General features: G+C 40.5%; 1 protein-coding gene across 1 annotated transcript in view; it reads left to right on the top strand.

Moving 5' to 3' along the window:
• Positions 1-15125, top strand: part of LOC117511232 (beta-adducin-like) — a 107141-nt gene extending 92016 nt beyond the window's left edge. Inside the window, 6 exon segments of the mRNA XM_034171234.1 lie at positions 2069-2185; positions 2266-2352; positions 3867-3993; positions 6702-6785; positions 13455-14627; positions 14874-15125. Of these exon segments, the coding sequence (XP_034027125.1) occupies positions 2069-2185; positions 2266-2352; positions 3867-3993; positions 6702-6785; positions 13455-13708 (669 nt within the window). The 3' untranslated portion in view covers positions 13709-14627; positions 14874-15125.
• The last annotated feature ends 1558 nt before the right edge of the window (positions 15126-16683 follow it).

The raw sequence follows: 16683 nt of genomic DNA, 5'->3' as shown, positions 1-16683 counted from the left end.
TTTGCTTGAGCTGCTGCCCCCACGACCCGACTCTGGATAAAGCGGAAGAAAATGGATGGAACACATATGTAATGAGCCCCAGATGTCACAGTCAAACCAAGCTGTTCGTGCAAAATGTTCACATCCATAAAATGATGATCTGATGTATTGACAGCACAGCACTGTGGCTCTTTCTCAGAAAACAAACCTGACATTGGAATATTACGCTTTATTTTGCATTTGCGTTGCTTTGCATTGGTCATTAGCGTGCAGCTTTTCTGAACTGCGGTTCATATTTCTGTCCTGTTAATGTGTCTATTTCCATTCTAAACAAATCCCCGGCCAGCAAACAGGAAGAACTGCTGTTTGAGCCTGTATTTTAATTTTTTTTAAATCAACAAAAACAAAGTTTACATCATTTGCAGCAAATCTGTTGGCAGCACACACAGTAAATTAAGTTTTTAAGTCTGACTTGTTGAGGTTGTATCTCTTTGAGTTACAAATCACAGCTTGACGTAAAGATGTCTGTTTTAATTCCTTATCGTGGAATTGCGTGTGAATAACCGCATCGTTTTTAAAGAAGTCCCTCTGTGTTTGCTCCAGGTGTGTTTCTCAGCCGCCAACAAGCAGAAAATAAATCACTTATTTTAAGAGCTGAAAGTCTTTTCTGTAATTATTTTATTAGTCACAATGGTCCCAGCGTTCACCACAGCTATTAATCGTGTCTTCAGTATTCTGCTCGTGATGAAAATAAACCCCAATAATGATCCATCAAGACAAAAAAGTATGTTGAATGCAGCATTTTAATGTGCTGATGTTATCATCAGCAGTTCAAGATGGTGGCAGTGCCTCCACAGCGCCACCAGTGGCTATTAACTAAAACGCATCAGAGTGTTGTCTCTAGGTGCTATATTCTCTTTGTTGCTGTGATAGATTAGTCTGACATAAAAATCATTTATCCTTCAGTTTTGAGCTCAGTTTCTGCAGACAACTGTAAACTTCATGACTGAGCTAGCATGGGAAGCGAATGTGTAAATTAATGCCGGTGATCGGCGGTAATGCTATTAAAATCAGATGTGATCACCTCCACCCATGCTGAACAAAAGAAGGAGAAGCAAAGCCTTTGACAAAGGAGTTAAATGTCTTCAAAAGGCGACTATTTTGGAGTATTTTAAAAAATCTTTCAGTTATTTGACCATGAACGTAGTGAAGAGATACCACTGTTATTTCCCCCTGGCCTTCCCAGAATGCATCGCGCACAGCAAAGATGGCAGTATCTGCAACCGAATCTATGAAAACTCACTAGCATCACATTAACATGACGCTAAAATTAAATGTTAATAAGACATACCTGCTTACATGTAATATATTCATATTCTATGTACAACAAGTTAGGTCAGCAGCACCACACATGAGCAACAATGTCTTTGGTGTTTTCATTTAGAACAAAAGACAATGTTAGCCTCAGTCTACTGTGATAGTTTAGATTGAATTTTATTAATCCTTTGGGAAGACTCCTTCAGTCTAAGTAGTTGATCCATTTGTCTTCGAGGTAATGTCATGAAAGCACCTTTTCTGGTGTCGCAGAAGTCCGTATTTTTTTAATGTCTGCTCTGTTCGAGATTCCATTCCAAGAGTTCTGAATGCAGCATTTTAATGTGCTTAAAAATAAATACTTGCTAACATAAAGACATGCATGCCTGCTAGCTTTTCTTGCTAAGAGGCTAGCACTAACATGACAACTCACTTGCATCACATAACATAATGCTAACAGGCTACCATCACCACGAAAACTCACTAGTGTCACATAATACAATGCTAATAGGCTAACATTTTGCATGAGCTGACTCCATAGTGAGCAAAGGGATTTATAATGTGCTTAAAAACATACTTAGAGTTACAATTATGCTTAGAAAATCTTAAGTTAATTTTTATATTTCCTGAAAAAATAACTGTGTGATTTTTTCAGTTTTTCACAGATAGACTAGCTAACATATAACAGATTTGGGCTTTAGAGACTATTGTACTTTGTACTATTGATAATTTAATGAAAACAGAGTGTGAGATGTTTTGTGTCTCTGTCTTTTAGTGGTTGAAGACGGAGGAGGTGACACAGGCCGGCAGCACATCGATCAAGATAGAAAATCCAAACCAATTTGTTCCTCTTTTTACTAACCCTCAGGAGGTGATCGAGACACGAAACAAGGTCGGTCTAAATTTTTTTGTCTTTTGCAGTTTTCATCTCCTTTCATGATCTTAAGCCTATTTTTTTTTTTTTCTTTTCAGATCCGACAGCAAAATCGTCAGGACACAAAGACGGCGGGGCCACAGTCTCAGGTCTTAGCCACAGTCATAACAGAGGACAGTCCTCCAGTAAGCTGCTCGCCAACATCTGCCTTCCTGTCCTCTCTTACAGTGGGACCAAAAAGTATTTAGTCAGCTCCTGATAGTGCAAGTTCTCCTACTTAGGAAGATGAGAGAGGTCTGTCATTTTCAACATAGGTTTCACTTCAATTATGAGAGAAAAAAATTAGAAAAAAAAAATCCAGAAAATCACATTGTAGGATTTTTAAAGAATTTATTTGTAAATTATGGTGGAAAATAAGTATTTGGTCAACCACAAACAAGCAGATTAGTTGGCTCTCACAGACCTGTAACTTTTTCTTTAAGAAGCTCTTCTGTCCTCCACCTCCTGTTGGAACTCCTTATCAGTGTTGGGGAAAGTAACTTTGGAAAGTTACTTCATTAGTTAATTTATACAGTTATATTTTACAGTTACTTCATACAGTTAGTTCATTAGCAGCTACGGACACCTTGTCGGCAGCTGCTGAATGTCAAAATCATCATGAGAATGGAGAAACAAAAATCCCAGAACTACACAGAGGGACCTGATGAATGACCTGCAGAGAACTGGGACCAAAGTAACAAAGGCTACACACTACGCAGAGAGGGACTCAAATCCTGCAGTACCAGGCGTGTCCCCCTGCTTAAGCCAGTACATGTCCAGGCCCGTCTGAAGTTTGCCAGGATCCAGAAGAAGATTGGGAGAATATCATGTGGTCAGATGAAACCAAAATAGAACATTTTGGTAAAAACTCTCATCGTGTTTGGAGGAAGAAGAATGCTGAGGTGCATTCCAAGAACACCATATCTACTGTGAAGCATGGGGGTGGAAACATCATGCTTTGGGGCTGTTTTTCTGCAAAGGGGACAGGACCACTGATCCGTGTTAAGGGAAGAATGAACGGGGCCATGTATCATGAGATTTTAAGCCAAAACCTCCTTCCATCAGTGAGAGCATTGAAGATGCAACGTGGCTGGGTCTTCCAGCATAACAATGATCCCAAACACACCGCTCGGGCAACAAAGGAGTGGCTCCGTAAAAAGCATTTCAAGGTCCTGGAGAGGCCAAGCCAGTCTCCAGACCTCAACCCCACAGAAAATTTGTTGAGGGAGTTGAAAGTCTGTGTTGCCCAGTGACAGCCCCAAAACATCACTGCTCTAGAGGAGATCTGCATGGAGGAATGGGCCAAAATACCAGCTACAGTGTGTGCAAACCTGGTGAAGACTTACAGGAAATGTTTGACCTCTGACATTGCCAACAAAGATTATGTTACAAAGTATTGAGTTGAACTTTTGTTATTGACCAAATATTTATTTTCCACCATAATTTACAAATAAATTCTTTAAAAATCCTACAGTGTGATTTCCCTTTGTTTTTTTCTCATTTTGTCTCTCTCAGTTGAAGTGTACCTATGTTGAAAATTACAGACCTCTCTCATCCTAAGTAGGAGAACTTGCACAACCAGGGACTGACTAAATACTTTTTTGCCCCACTGTATGTCTGAAACATCTGACAAACTAACAGGAGTCACTTTGCTTCTTAGTCTCCAGTCAGCCCACCCAAAGTCCCACCAGAGCCAGAACCACCCAATCCCTTTAACCAGTTAACAGACCAGGAACTGGAGGAGTACCGCAAGGAGGTACAGATGAAACAGGATGGAAGGACCAATGGTACAGTAATTCAACTAAACCTCTACTCCAACATCAAATGTCTACTTCACAAATCTAAGGGTCCTATCTTCAACACAGCAGTGCATAGTGTGTAACATGCATAACCTAGGCAGTTATGGTTTTCTCACCCACATCTGCAAGACACATGCTCATCTATGTGCCCATGTAGATCAGTTTAGGTCAGGTCTTTGAGCATACACTGGAACTACGGAGCTGCCTTGGGTCCTGGATGCAACCATCCAGGAAGACAACACATGTGAAGGTGCATTGATGTTGCATGGAATCAGAAAGCAATTACACCATGGTCCATAAAAAGGACATAAATTTTAACAAAGTATTTGTGATTTAAACTACACAATATGTAGACAAACCTTACATACACATGTGCACTCTTGTATACACAATGAAACAAGTATGAAAGTAAATAACTGTAATGTAAACATTTATGGAAAAATATGAAACTTCACATTCTTGCTTCACTTCAGGAAGCTTTGGTGGCTCTTGTCTGCTGGAACCTCTCACTCTGAGTGCACTTTCTACAGAGCAGTATGTGCAAATTGTGCCAGCAGCCTGAATGGTCTATTTCATATTATGCCCAAAACACGCCCATAACTCATTCTGTGACTAAATCCAGTCCCTTTGCAGCCTGCACCCTATTTTACAATCAGATTATGAAAAAAAAGAGTTGTGCTAAGTGCTGGAGCTTGCACACCATAGATTGTCAAGATAGGGCCCTTAAAGTGAGTTATTCTTAAATGTGTTTTGCTTTGTGGATTTGCATACTTACATTTTTACTATAATGTGCTGTTTTCTACTCACTTTTAAAAGTGACATATAACAGTCTAAAAAGAACTTACCACGATGAAGAAACTTAAAAGTCATGTTGGTGTGTGTGTGTGTGTGTGTATGTGGGGGGGGGGGGGGGGGGGGTAACGTCATCTCATAAAATTTTTAATTTATTTGAAATTCAAACGATCTCAAACAAAGTACTTTTTCATCCTCCTGATGTTTTTAAGAACATCCTCTGTATAGTCTTCAACTCCTTGGATTTGTACATGTTGCTAATTGATTTATGCAAAAAACTGAAAATAATTACATAAGAAAGCTTTGTGTGTAAAAACAAAATAATGTTCTTTCACTTCAGAGTTAAAACATCTCCGATATACGGTGCATCTGGAAAGTATTCACAGCGCTTCACTTTTCCCACAATTTGTTATGTTACAGCCTTATTCCAAAATGGATTACATTATTTTTTCCCTCAAAATTCTACCCACCCCTTAATGACAACATGAAACTTTTTTTTTTAAATTTAGTAAAAATAAATAAATAAATAAATAAAAACTAAGAAATCACATGTACATAAGCATTCACAACCAGGTCAAGAGCACTCTGGAGCAGGTTTTCATCCAGGATGTCTCTGTACGTTGCTGTATTCATCTTTCCCTCAATCCTGACTAGTCTCCTAGTTCCTGCTGCTGAAAAACATCCCCACAGCATGATGCTGCCACAACCATGCTTCACTGTAGGGATGGTGCCTGGTTTCCTCCAAACAGGACACCTGACATTCACAACAAAGAGTTCAATTTTTGTCTCATCAGACCAGAGAATTTTGTTTTTCATGGTCTGGGAGTCCTTCATGTGGCTTTTGGCAAACTCCAGGTGGGCTGCCATGTACCTTTTACTAAGGAGTGGCTCCCGTCTGGACACTCTACCATACAGGCCTGATTGGTGGATTCCTGCAGAGATGGTTGTCCTTCTGGAAAGTTCTCCTTTCTCCATAGAGGAATGCTGGAGCTGTGACAGTGGCCATCATGTTCTTGGTCACCTCCCTGACTAAGGCCCTTCTCTCCGATCACTCACTTAGATGGATGGCCAGCTCTAAGAAAAGTCCTGGTAGATCTGAACTTCTTCCATTTATGGATGGTGGAGGCCACTGTACTCACTGGGACCTTCAAAGCAGCAGAAATGTTTCTGTACCCTTCCCCAGATTTGTGCCTCGAGACAATCCTGTCTCAGAGGTCTACAGACAATTCCTTTAACTTCATGCTTGGTTTGTGCTCTCACAGTCAACTGTGGGACCTTACGAGGGTAGGCTGAAAAGTTCTAAGGCTCCCCATGAAGGAGTAATGCATTAACTGCATTATAGTGAGCCTTAGAACTTTTCAGCCTACCCTCGTATATGTAGACAGGTGTGTGTCTTTATATATCATTTACAATCAACTGAATTTACCCCAAGTGGACTCCAATTAAGCTGTAGAATCATCTCAAGGATGATCAGTGGAAACAGGATGCACCTGAGCTCATATTTGAGCTTCATGGCAAAGACTGTGAATACTTATGTACATGTGATTTCTTAGTTTTTTTGTTTGTTTATTTTTAATAAATTTGCAAAAATAATAAAACAAATAAAACCTTTGTCACATTGTCATTGGGGGTACTGCGTGTAGAATTTCCACACTATCACAATCTGTGATCGTGTGGATCAGTATTGATCCTGACAAATGCGCCACCAACCGTCTTCAAGGTGAAATATTTCTAAATATTCAACAGTGTTATGTACTCGTATGTGTGCTTGAAATGTTACATGTCACCTTAAGTCTTCTTTCATTCCTGCCTGTTGTCTTCACAAATGTAATGCCGTGCTGAGAGGAGCGACCTCGCCACCGCCGCTCACTGTGTGTCTGTATGTCTGTTTCTGTCATGAGTAGGGGAGGAGGTGGCAAGTGACACGGAGTCTCCCGCTGCTACCTCCCCCACAAAGGGACTTCAGCCCTGCCAAACCCCTGACACAGGTGAGGCTTGGCGGCCGTCTGACCCTCTGTCCTGTCTGCTTCGTATTCACCGCTTGTGCTTTAAACTCAGGCTTCATCTTATGATAATGTTGGTTATCAAAAAATCTGTTAACGAATGGAAAAATTGTGATCTGTTTCTTCAGGGGAAGGCAAAGTATCGCACTATGATTTGAGAAATGTGTTTGTTTGTTCTGATACTCCTCCAAGGGTTGGGCCAATTTCCACCAATCTTGCTGTGTGCATGTAGGTTGACCCCAGAACTACCCTTAAGGGATTTGTTTTGGCAAGAAGTCAAGGTCATTGGGGTCAAAGGTGAAAATTTTGGTTTATCTGTTTGTTCTCCAACTCCTCACAGGTCCTTTGGCCAATTTCCACCAGACTCAATGTGTGGATGACAGTCAACCCCAAGTTTAAACTCTAAAGGGTTTGTTTGTCAGAGGCCAAGGTCATTGGGGTAGAAGGTCAAAATAATGATACACACACACACCTCTACCAACCTTATCACACATATGTAGGTGGGTTCTGGACTTGCCAAGGTGACATCAAATTTACCAAAGGTCAATTTCTGTGGTCAAAATTCAAAATATGAGGTGCATTCAACAAGTATCCGACCTTATTTTATCCCACGGAAACAAATGATGCGTGCAAGTTGTCGTTTGGTGGGGAGGTGTAGGGAACCGTCTTGCACTTGCATGAATTTTTTCCCACCTGCAGAGTGCTTCCATCGCTAACAGTCAGCCTTAGAGTAAATGTGTACTGAGCACTTGTCACTCAAGCAGAAACCATTCGCAAGACTCAGCAGGCTGTTTCTGATGATGCTACGAGCGTAACGCAAATACGAGGTCTGTTAGAAAAGTGTCCAACCTTTTTATTTTTTTCAAAAACCTGATGCATTTGAATCACATGTGCTTGCATGAGCCAACCTTGAACCTTCGTGCGCATGCATGAATTTTTTCACGCCTGTCAGTTGCGTCATTTGCTTGTAAGCAGCCTTTGTGTGAGGATGGGTGGAGTCTCTCGTCGTTTTTTCTTTGCAAGGAAATGGCGGAACGACTGGAGCAGCGTGACTGCATCAAATTTTGCCAGAAACTGGGCGACAGCCAGGTGGAAACCATTTGGATTATTCAGACGGCTTTCGGTGACGATCCTCTGGGCATCACACAGATTAAGGAGCGGTACAACCGGTTTAAAGACGGCCGCACAATGGTGGAGAGCGAGCCACGCTCCAGGCGGGCATCAACATGCTGAAATGACCAGATAATTTCCAAGTGAACGGCTGTGGTGATGTGGGACTGTCGTGTGACTATCAGAGAAATTGTGGAAGAAGTGGACATCAGCACTTTTTCAGCACATTCCACTGTGACAAAAGATTTTGCCATGAAAAGAGTGGCGGCGAAATTCATCAGCACGAAGCTGATGGCGCAGCAAAAGTGCCTTTGTGTTGAAGTCTCACAGGACATGTTGTGACATGCCCAGCTCTTCCACCATTCGGAAGATTCAGACAGCTTTCGGTGGCTTTGCAGTCGTGTGACTATCCGAGAAATTGTGGACGAGAAATTGTGCACGTGATTCAAATCCATCAGGTTTTTGAAAAAAATAAAAAGGTCGGATACTTTTCTAACAGACCTCATAAAACAGTGGTATAAACACTTCAAAAATGGACGCACATCAGTGGAGCGTGAAGCACGTTCCGGCAGGCCATCCACAAGCCAAAGTGACCAAGCGATTGACAGAATACAGACTTTGGTTATGGTTGACCGTCGTGTCACCATCCAGGAACTTGCAGACGAGGTGGGAGAAGTACAGGTTCGGCACATTCCATTTTGACGAAGGATTTGCACATGCGGAGCGTGTCAGCGAAATTCATGCCAAAGCTGCCAACGATGGAGCAAACATCTCACAGGACATGCTGGAATGTGCAAACAGTGACCCCACTTCCTGAACACCGTCATCACTGGTGATGAGACATGGGGTTACAGGTACGGCACATAGATCATCACAATGGAAACATCCAACATCACCGAGGTTAAAAAAAAAAACACGGCAGGTGTGCAGAATTGTCAAATTCATGCTGACTGTTTGTTCCCCTAAATGTGCGCCAGATGGCCAAAATATTGATGAAGAGTATTATCGGAAGGTCCTACCATCACCTCCATGATGCTGTGTGCCATAAATGACTGGATCTGTAGGCGCCAAAAAGTTGTCAGCTCCATTGTGACAATGCACCTGCCCATTCTGCTCAGGTGATGCGAGTTTTCCTGGCCAAACACAACACCCTTGTGATCCATCAGGCTCCCTACTCCCCTGGCATGGGTCCCTCTGGTTTTTGGCTGTTCCCCAAGATCAAAACAACACTAAAAGGGACCTCATGCAGTGGCCCAGCTGGACACCATTCAAAAAGAGGCCTTCCAGAAATGCTTCCAACAATGGCAGAACTGCTGGGAGAAGTGTGTGCAATCCCAATCAGACTACTTTGAAGGGGATTAGAATTTCAGATCCCCAGGTCAATACGATAATTGTATTTTTTTTTGGTGGCCAAAGATTAGATACTTTTTGAATGCAGCTTGTATATGTTTTCACGCCAATTTGAACCAAACATGGCAAACATATGGAACTGCGTTCTGGAATTGTCCAGGTGACATTAAATTTGCCAAAGGTCAATCATTGACATCAAGGTCATTGAGGTAAAAACTTAGGTTTTCACTCTAATTTTCACCAATCATGGCAAACATATGGAGGTGGGTTCTAATCCAGAATCTTTTTGGGGTCCAGCTCATCTTCCATCTCTAATCAGTTCACCTCATGTCCACAAACTGCTATAGAAAACCATTTAGAAATATCTGAGATATTAGAACAAACACCAGTCCACTTGTGACCTTCTTGGTGGATATATAATACTCACTTTGGACACTTTGGTAGTTTGTAAAAATGTGGTCATGGCTGTTACATGATTTATTTTGAGGTGATGGTCTCGTTAATGTTTCATACTGTTGGAGAAGGACAGAGAAGGCCAGAAAGTGTTACACTGTGTGTTTGTGGACTTAGAAAAAGCTTATGATAGGGTGCCAAGAGAAGAGCTGTGGTATTGTATAAGGAAGTCCGGAGTGGCAGAGAAGTATGTTAGGGTAGTGCAGGACATGTACAAGAATAGTGTGACAGCAGTGAGATGCGCAGTCGGAATGACAGACTCATTCAAGGTGAAGGTGGGATTACACCAAGGATCGGATCTGAGTCCTTTCTTGTTTGCAGTGGTGATGGACAGATTGACAGATGACATCAGACAGGAGTCCCCATGGACTATGATGTTTGCGGATGACAAAAATCTATTTAAGCATAAAAATTAAAAAAGAAAAAATAATATAGCACCTTCAACTGCACCACAGACTAAAACAGTTAAATGTGGTCTATTAAACATTAGGTCTCTCTCTTCTTCTAAGTCCCTGTTAGTAAATAAAAGTAATTGATCAACATATTGATTTATTCTGCCTTACAGAAACCTGGTTACAGCAGGATGAATATGTTAGTTTAAATGAGTCAACACCCCCGAGTCACACTAACTGTCAGAATGCTCGTAGCACGGGCCGAGGCGGAGGATTAGCAGCAATCTTCCATTCCAGCTTATTAATTAATCAAAAACCCAGACAGAGCTTTAATTCATTTGAAAGCTTGACTCTTAGTCTTGTCCATCCAAATTGGAAGTCCCAAAAACCAGTTTTATTTGTTATCATCTATCGTCCACCTGGTCGTTACTGTGAGTTTCTCTGTGAATTTTCAGACCTTTTGTCTGACTTAGTGCTTAGCTCAGATAAGATAATTATAGTGGGCGATTTTAACATCCACACAGATGCTGAGAATGACAGCCTCAACACTGCATTTAATCTATTATTAGACTCAATTGGCTTTGCTCAAAATGTAAATGAGTCCACCCACCACTTTAATCATATCTTAGATCTTGTTCTGACTTATGGTATGGAAATAGAAGACTTAACAGTATTCCCTGAAAACTCCCTTCTGTCTGATCATTTCTTAATAACATTTACATTTACTCTGATGGACTACCCAGCAGTAGGGAATAAGTTTCATTACACTAGAAGTCTTTCAGAAAGCGCTGTAACTAGGTTTAAGGATATGATTCCTTCTTTATGTTCTCTAATGCCATATACCAATACAGTGCAGAGTAGCTACCTAAACTCTGTAAGTGAGATAGAGTATCTCGTCAATAGTTTTACATCCTCATTGAAGACAACTTTGGATGCTGTAGCTCCTCTGAAAAAGAGAGCTTTAAATCAGAAGTGCCTGACTCTGTGGTATAACTCACAAACTCGCAGCTTAAAGCAGATAACCCGTAAGTTGGAGAGGAAATGGCATCTCACTAATTTAGAAGATCTTATTAGACGGCATTGCTTAAATTTTCATTGTTACGCAGATGATAAACTGCAGGATTGTCTTACAGACATAAAGACATGGATGACCTCTAATTTCCTGCTTTTAAACTCAGATAAAACTGAAGTTATTGTACTTGGCCCCACAAATCTTAGAAACATGGTGTCTAACCAGATCCTTACTCTGGATGGCATTACCCTGACCTCTAGTAATACTGTGAGAAATCTTGGAGTCATTTTTGATCAGGATATGTCATTCAATGCGCATATTAAACAAATATGTAGGACTGCTTTTTTGCATTTACGCAATATCTCTAAAATTAGAAAGGTCTTGTCTCAGAGTGATGCTGAAAAACTAATTCATGCATTTATTTCCTCTAGGCTGGACTATTGTAATTCATTATTATCAGGTTGTCCTAAAAGTTCCCTGAAAAGCCTTCAGTTAATTCAAAATGCTGCAGCTAGAGTACTGACAGGGACTAGAAGGAGAGAGCATATCTCACCCATATTGGCCTCTCTTCATTGGCTTCCTGTTAATTCTAGAATAGAATTTAAAATTCTTCTTCTTACTTATAAGGTTTTGAATAATCAGGTCCCATCTTATCTTAGGGACCTCATAGTACCATATCACCCCAATAGAGCGCTTCGCTCTCAGACTGTAGGCTTACTTGTAGTTCCTAGGGTTTGTAAGAGTAGAATGGGAGGCAGAGCCTTCAGCTTTCAGGCTCCTCTCCTGTGGAACCAGCTCCCAATTCAGATCAGGGAGACAGACACCCTCTCTACTTTTAAGATTAGGCTTAAAACTTCCCTTTTTGCTAAAGCTTATAGTTAGGGCTGGATCAGGTGACCCTGAACCATCCCTTAGTTATGCTGCTATAGACTTAGACTGCTGGGGGGGTTCCCATGATGCACTGAGTGTTTCTTTCTCCTTTTGCTCTGTATGCACCACTCTGCATTTAATCATTAGTGATTGATCTCTGCTCGCCTCCACAGCATGTCTTTTTCCTGGTTTTCTCCCTCAGCCCCAACCAGTCCCAGCAGAAGACTGCCCCTCCCTGAGCCTGGTTCTGCTGGAGGTTTCTTCCTGTTAAAAGGGAGTTTTTCCTTCCCACTGTCGTCAAGTGCTTGCTCACAGGGGGTCGTTTTGACCGTTGGGGTTTTTACGTAATTATTGTATGGCCTTGCCTTACAATATAAAGCGCCTTGGGGCAACTGTTTGTTGTGCTTTGGCGCTATATAAATAAAATTGATTGATTGACATTGTGATCTGTAGTAAGAGTAGAGAGCAAGTTGAATCTAGTCTGGAGAAGTGGAGATATGCTTTGGAGAGAAGGGGAATGAAAGTCAGTAGAAGCAAGACTGAGTACATGTGTGTGAATGAGAGGGAGCCCAGTGGAATAGTGCAGTTACAAGGAGTAGAAGTGGTGAAAGTAGATGAGTTTAAATATTTGGGGTCAACTGTTCAAAGTGATGGAGAGTGTGTTAGAGAGGTGAAGAAGAGAGTGCAGGCAGGGTGGAGAAAGGTGGCAGGAGTGATTTGGGACCGAAGAATATCAGCAAGAGTGAAGGGGAAAGTTTACAAGACAGTAGGGAGACCAGCTATGTTGTACGGCTTAAAGACGGTGGCACTAACAAAAAGACAGGAGGCAGAGCTGGAGGTGTTGAGATTCTCTTTGGGAGTGACGAGGATGGACAAGATTAGGAATGAACATATCAGAGGGACAGCTCAGGTGGGACGGTTTGGAGACAAAGTCAGAGAGGCAAGATTGAGATGGTTTGGACATGTGCAGAGGAGGGACCCAGGGTATATAGGGAGAAGGATGCTGAGGATGGAGCCACCAGGCAGGAGGAGAAGAGGGAGACCAAAGAGGAGGTTTATGGATGTGCTGAGGACATGCAGGTGGTTGGTGTGACAGAGGAAGATACAGAGGACAGGGTGAGATGGAAACGACTGATCTGCTGTGGTGACCTCTAACGGGAACAGCCGAAAGACAAAGAAGAAGAAGAAGAAGGTCTCGTTAATGTTTTGTGTGGCGTTTCAGTGTTGGTTGTCACTGTGTAAAGTAGTTGCTGTTTGCGTTCTCCACGATTCACCTGCACCTGCACGAGTCGCTCTCCATCCTGTGTCCGTCCATTCTGATTCATAGGTATTCTGCTGGTTCTACAGTACGATGACCCACTTCTGAGAAAGCGAGCTTGTTTTTCTGCACTGCTCCACTCGAGCCACTGCATCCCATTCACTAATCGTTTTATTGTTTTCTTTTTTATATCCTGTAAAAATGAGCAGAAGAAGAAAAGACAGACTTGCCGGCCTTACAGAACGGAGGGGAGGAGGAGAAGCAGACCACAGAGGAACTCGAAAAAGGAATGAAAGCTCTTTCAACCAATGATACGTCCACGCCTGCCTCTCCACCTGCCAAACCACCAGGGGGCACCCCAGATGTCTCGCCATCCAAGTCTCCATCCAAGAAGAAAAAGAAGTTCAAGCCTCCCTCCTTTCTGAAAAAGAGCAAAAAGCAGAAAGAGAAAGCAGAGACCTGAAGGGCTCACAAGGGCCAGACCTCAGTGAAATATGTCTTCGTTCTATGGGATTAGATTGATGTCAAAATTATTACAATTTCTGTGCTGAAACCAAAAATGGCCTCAAAACCATTTAATTACCATCACTATGTTTTGTTTTAGTTAATCATAGTCTGTTTTAATTGCACTGTTGGAGTTTTCAGTTACATTTTTGACATAACCCTAACGTGGAGGCGGGGCTTACTTTTTACACACCTACATAGACTAATTAATAATACTAATAATAAAACATTTGTTTATATAGCACTTTTCAACTGTCTATATCACGTGCTTCCCAAATTAAGATGCAATAAAAGTAGTAGGTTACATAAAAAAATATTTAAAAATAAAATTTAAATACAGACTACGATAAGAAAAAGAAAAGATAATTGCTGATCTCTGGCTGTTACAGTTTTCATAGAACCCATTTGATTACATAATTGATGGACATTGTAAGCCTTAAAACACCCAGTCATCAAAAAGATAGCCATTTAGGATATGTATATGTACAGGATTAGATTGCTGTAAGAGAGAGAAAAAAAAAATTATACCTATGAATAAAATGTGTTGGGGGGGGGGGGGGTGACGATTATTGCAAACAGCCACAAGGGGGCAATGTTTTGGCTTTGTTTTTGAATATCACTTTTTCCACAAACTTTTCTTTTTCTTATCAAACACAGACATACCATAAATAAGACCTGCACACGTGATTGGTTGGCTTTATAGCCATAAATAAATAAATCTATCAGTGGAATCACTCTTCTGTATAAATGAAGCAACAAAATCTGGCACAAGATTCTGCTGAACGAAGACAAATTACATGGGGGTCAAGTTCTAACACTGCTGAAGTATTTTTTATGCTTCACCTAATTTAAAAATTCCTCTCAATTATTATTATTTTGTAAATTTCAATTTTAATTTATATAGTGCCAAATCACAACAAAGTTGCCTCAAGGTGCTTCACACAAGGTCTAACCTTACCAACCCCCAGAGCAAGAACACAGGCGACAGTGGTAAGGAAAAACTTCCCTCTGATGATTTCAGGAAGAAACCTCAAGTAGACCAGACTCAAAGGGGCAACCCTCTGCCTGGGCCATGCTAGCGACAAAATTGACAATACAGGAAATTATATAGGAAATTTTGGAAGATTTTGGAAATTTGAAAACATCAATAATTTTGGCATAAATCTAATCCCATACATTACATTTTATCATACACGATCCATTGTAATGTCCTTCAGAGATGATATGAACAAAACTGACTTTCGTATTCTTCACTGTAACAGCTTGAAGCTTCTCTTCTCACCGTGCTGATTTATGCTGTTGTCCGTACGGTCATTTTCACAAATTAAAAACATAACTGATGTTCATTTTCAGTAAATATTTGACCCAGGTCTGGTCCCCCCCCCCCCGACCGTTTCACACATTATTTCTTATCTCACTGGTGCACATAAACACAATCCCTTCGTCACTTTTTATTTACATCCTCTGCGCTGACCAAACCTCATCTTCAGTGTCGACACGTTCTCCTTTTTGCACACTGGGATTATGTTTGTGATCATCTGCACTCAGCGGTCAGAACTTAATTCATCCCTTTTACTTTTTTCCTCCCTGGGGAGGCACAGTGGAAATTTAAATCCTACTGAATGATGCATCCTTGCATCCATGTAAAGGCATCATGCACTTGACATATGTATATCGACATTATAGTATGTTGCATTTGTTCATCATCATAGGCGTCATGATTTCATTAGAATTATCAGATAGATGTTGCAGGTATGTGAGCACAGGTGCACTACATGTAGAAATATAATGATAGCTTCTGCTCGTGCTCCTCTGAATGCTGGTTTTATGTAAAACTATCAGCCTTTAGACCTTTTTGCAGCAGGGACGAATGGAGGAAAAAAAAAAAATACTGACTACTAACAAAAACACAGGCTGCTATGAATACTATTTCCCCAAAATGATGGAAAGCATAAAGAATCTTGCTTATTAATGCAGTTTGAAATCCAGTATAGTGAAGGTACTAAACATTCCATTATTTTTTTCCAATTTCTTTAAAATGTGCGTGTGTGTGCAGAATACCTCTTAACATTTGTAATTTCCATTTTAACTAGTAGCTGTTATAATGTGATGTTTGCTTCGGGTTCCTTATTTTATATTTGAATGTATAAGCAAGTGTTGCAAGTTTATCATGTATCAGCCATTAAAGTTTAATTTAAGGTCACATCAGCATCTACTTTGTGTGTCTTGATCACTATTTTGCTTTTGAAGGATCTCCTGCTTCTCCCTCCTGTGTTTGACTGTTTTGATGATGTGTCAGTGATGTCATAGAGAGAGGTCACGGTGATGAAATTCCTCCAAGTAGAAAACTGATCGTGTGAATACTTTTTGCTTGTGTTATTGATTGTGAAGAAGGTCAGCAGTAATGATTGCTTCCATTAATGTTTAATCATTTGATAACTTGTTCAATTTATCAGTTAGTTTGTCAATAAATTAAAAAACACACACACGCAAAAAAAATTCAAAATTTGCCCATCAATTTACACTGATTTAAATTGGAGAAAATATGTAAATTGTTACATTTTATAATAATACTGCTTCCCATTTTAATTTGATCTTTTAAAATAATTTTAAAAACCAACTTACATAATTTCTATTGATTAACTAAATTATTGATTAAAACTAATGTCAATGCTAAATGGTAAGTTTTTATTATTTATTTATTTTTATTGAAAAGTTTAATCAAATCTGAGTCGTATTCTCTATTTGGTGCTTCCATCATCCAGGAATCCATGTCATGATCCTCACACAACCAAAAGGGTACAGGAATAAAAATAAATACATGCATAAAACTTTACAGCATGAAATTTACACATATTATGGCCATAACATGTTTAATATGTATTTATTAAAAAATTGTTATTATGTACATTGGCAAGGATGGATACTAGCCTC

This window comes from Thalassophryne amazonica, chromosome 5 (genome assembly GCF_902500255.1).
Source record: "Thalassophryne amazonica chromosome 5, fThaAma1.1, whole genome shotgun sequence".
NCBI classification, from domain to species: Eukaryota; Metazoa; Chordata; class Actinopteri; order Batrachoidiformes; family Batrachoididae; genus Thalassophryne; species Thalassophryne amazonica.
Note: the sequence above shows the minus strand (reverse complement) of the source record. Positions and strands in the feature narration are given on the sequence as shown.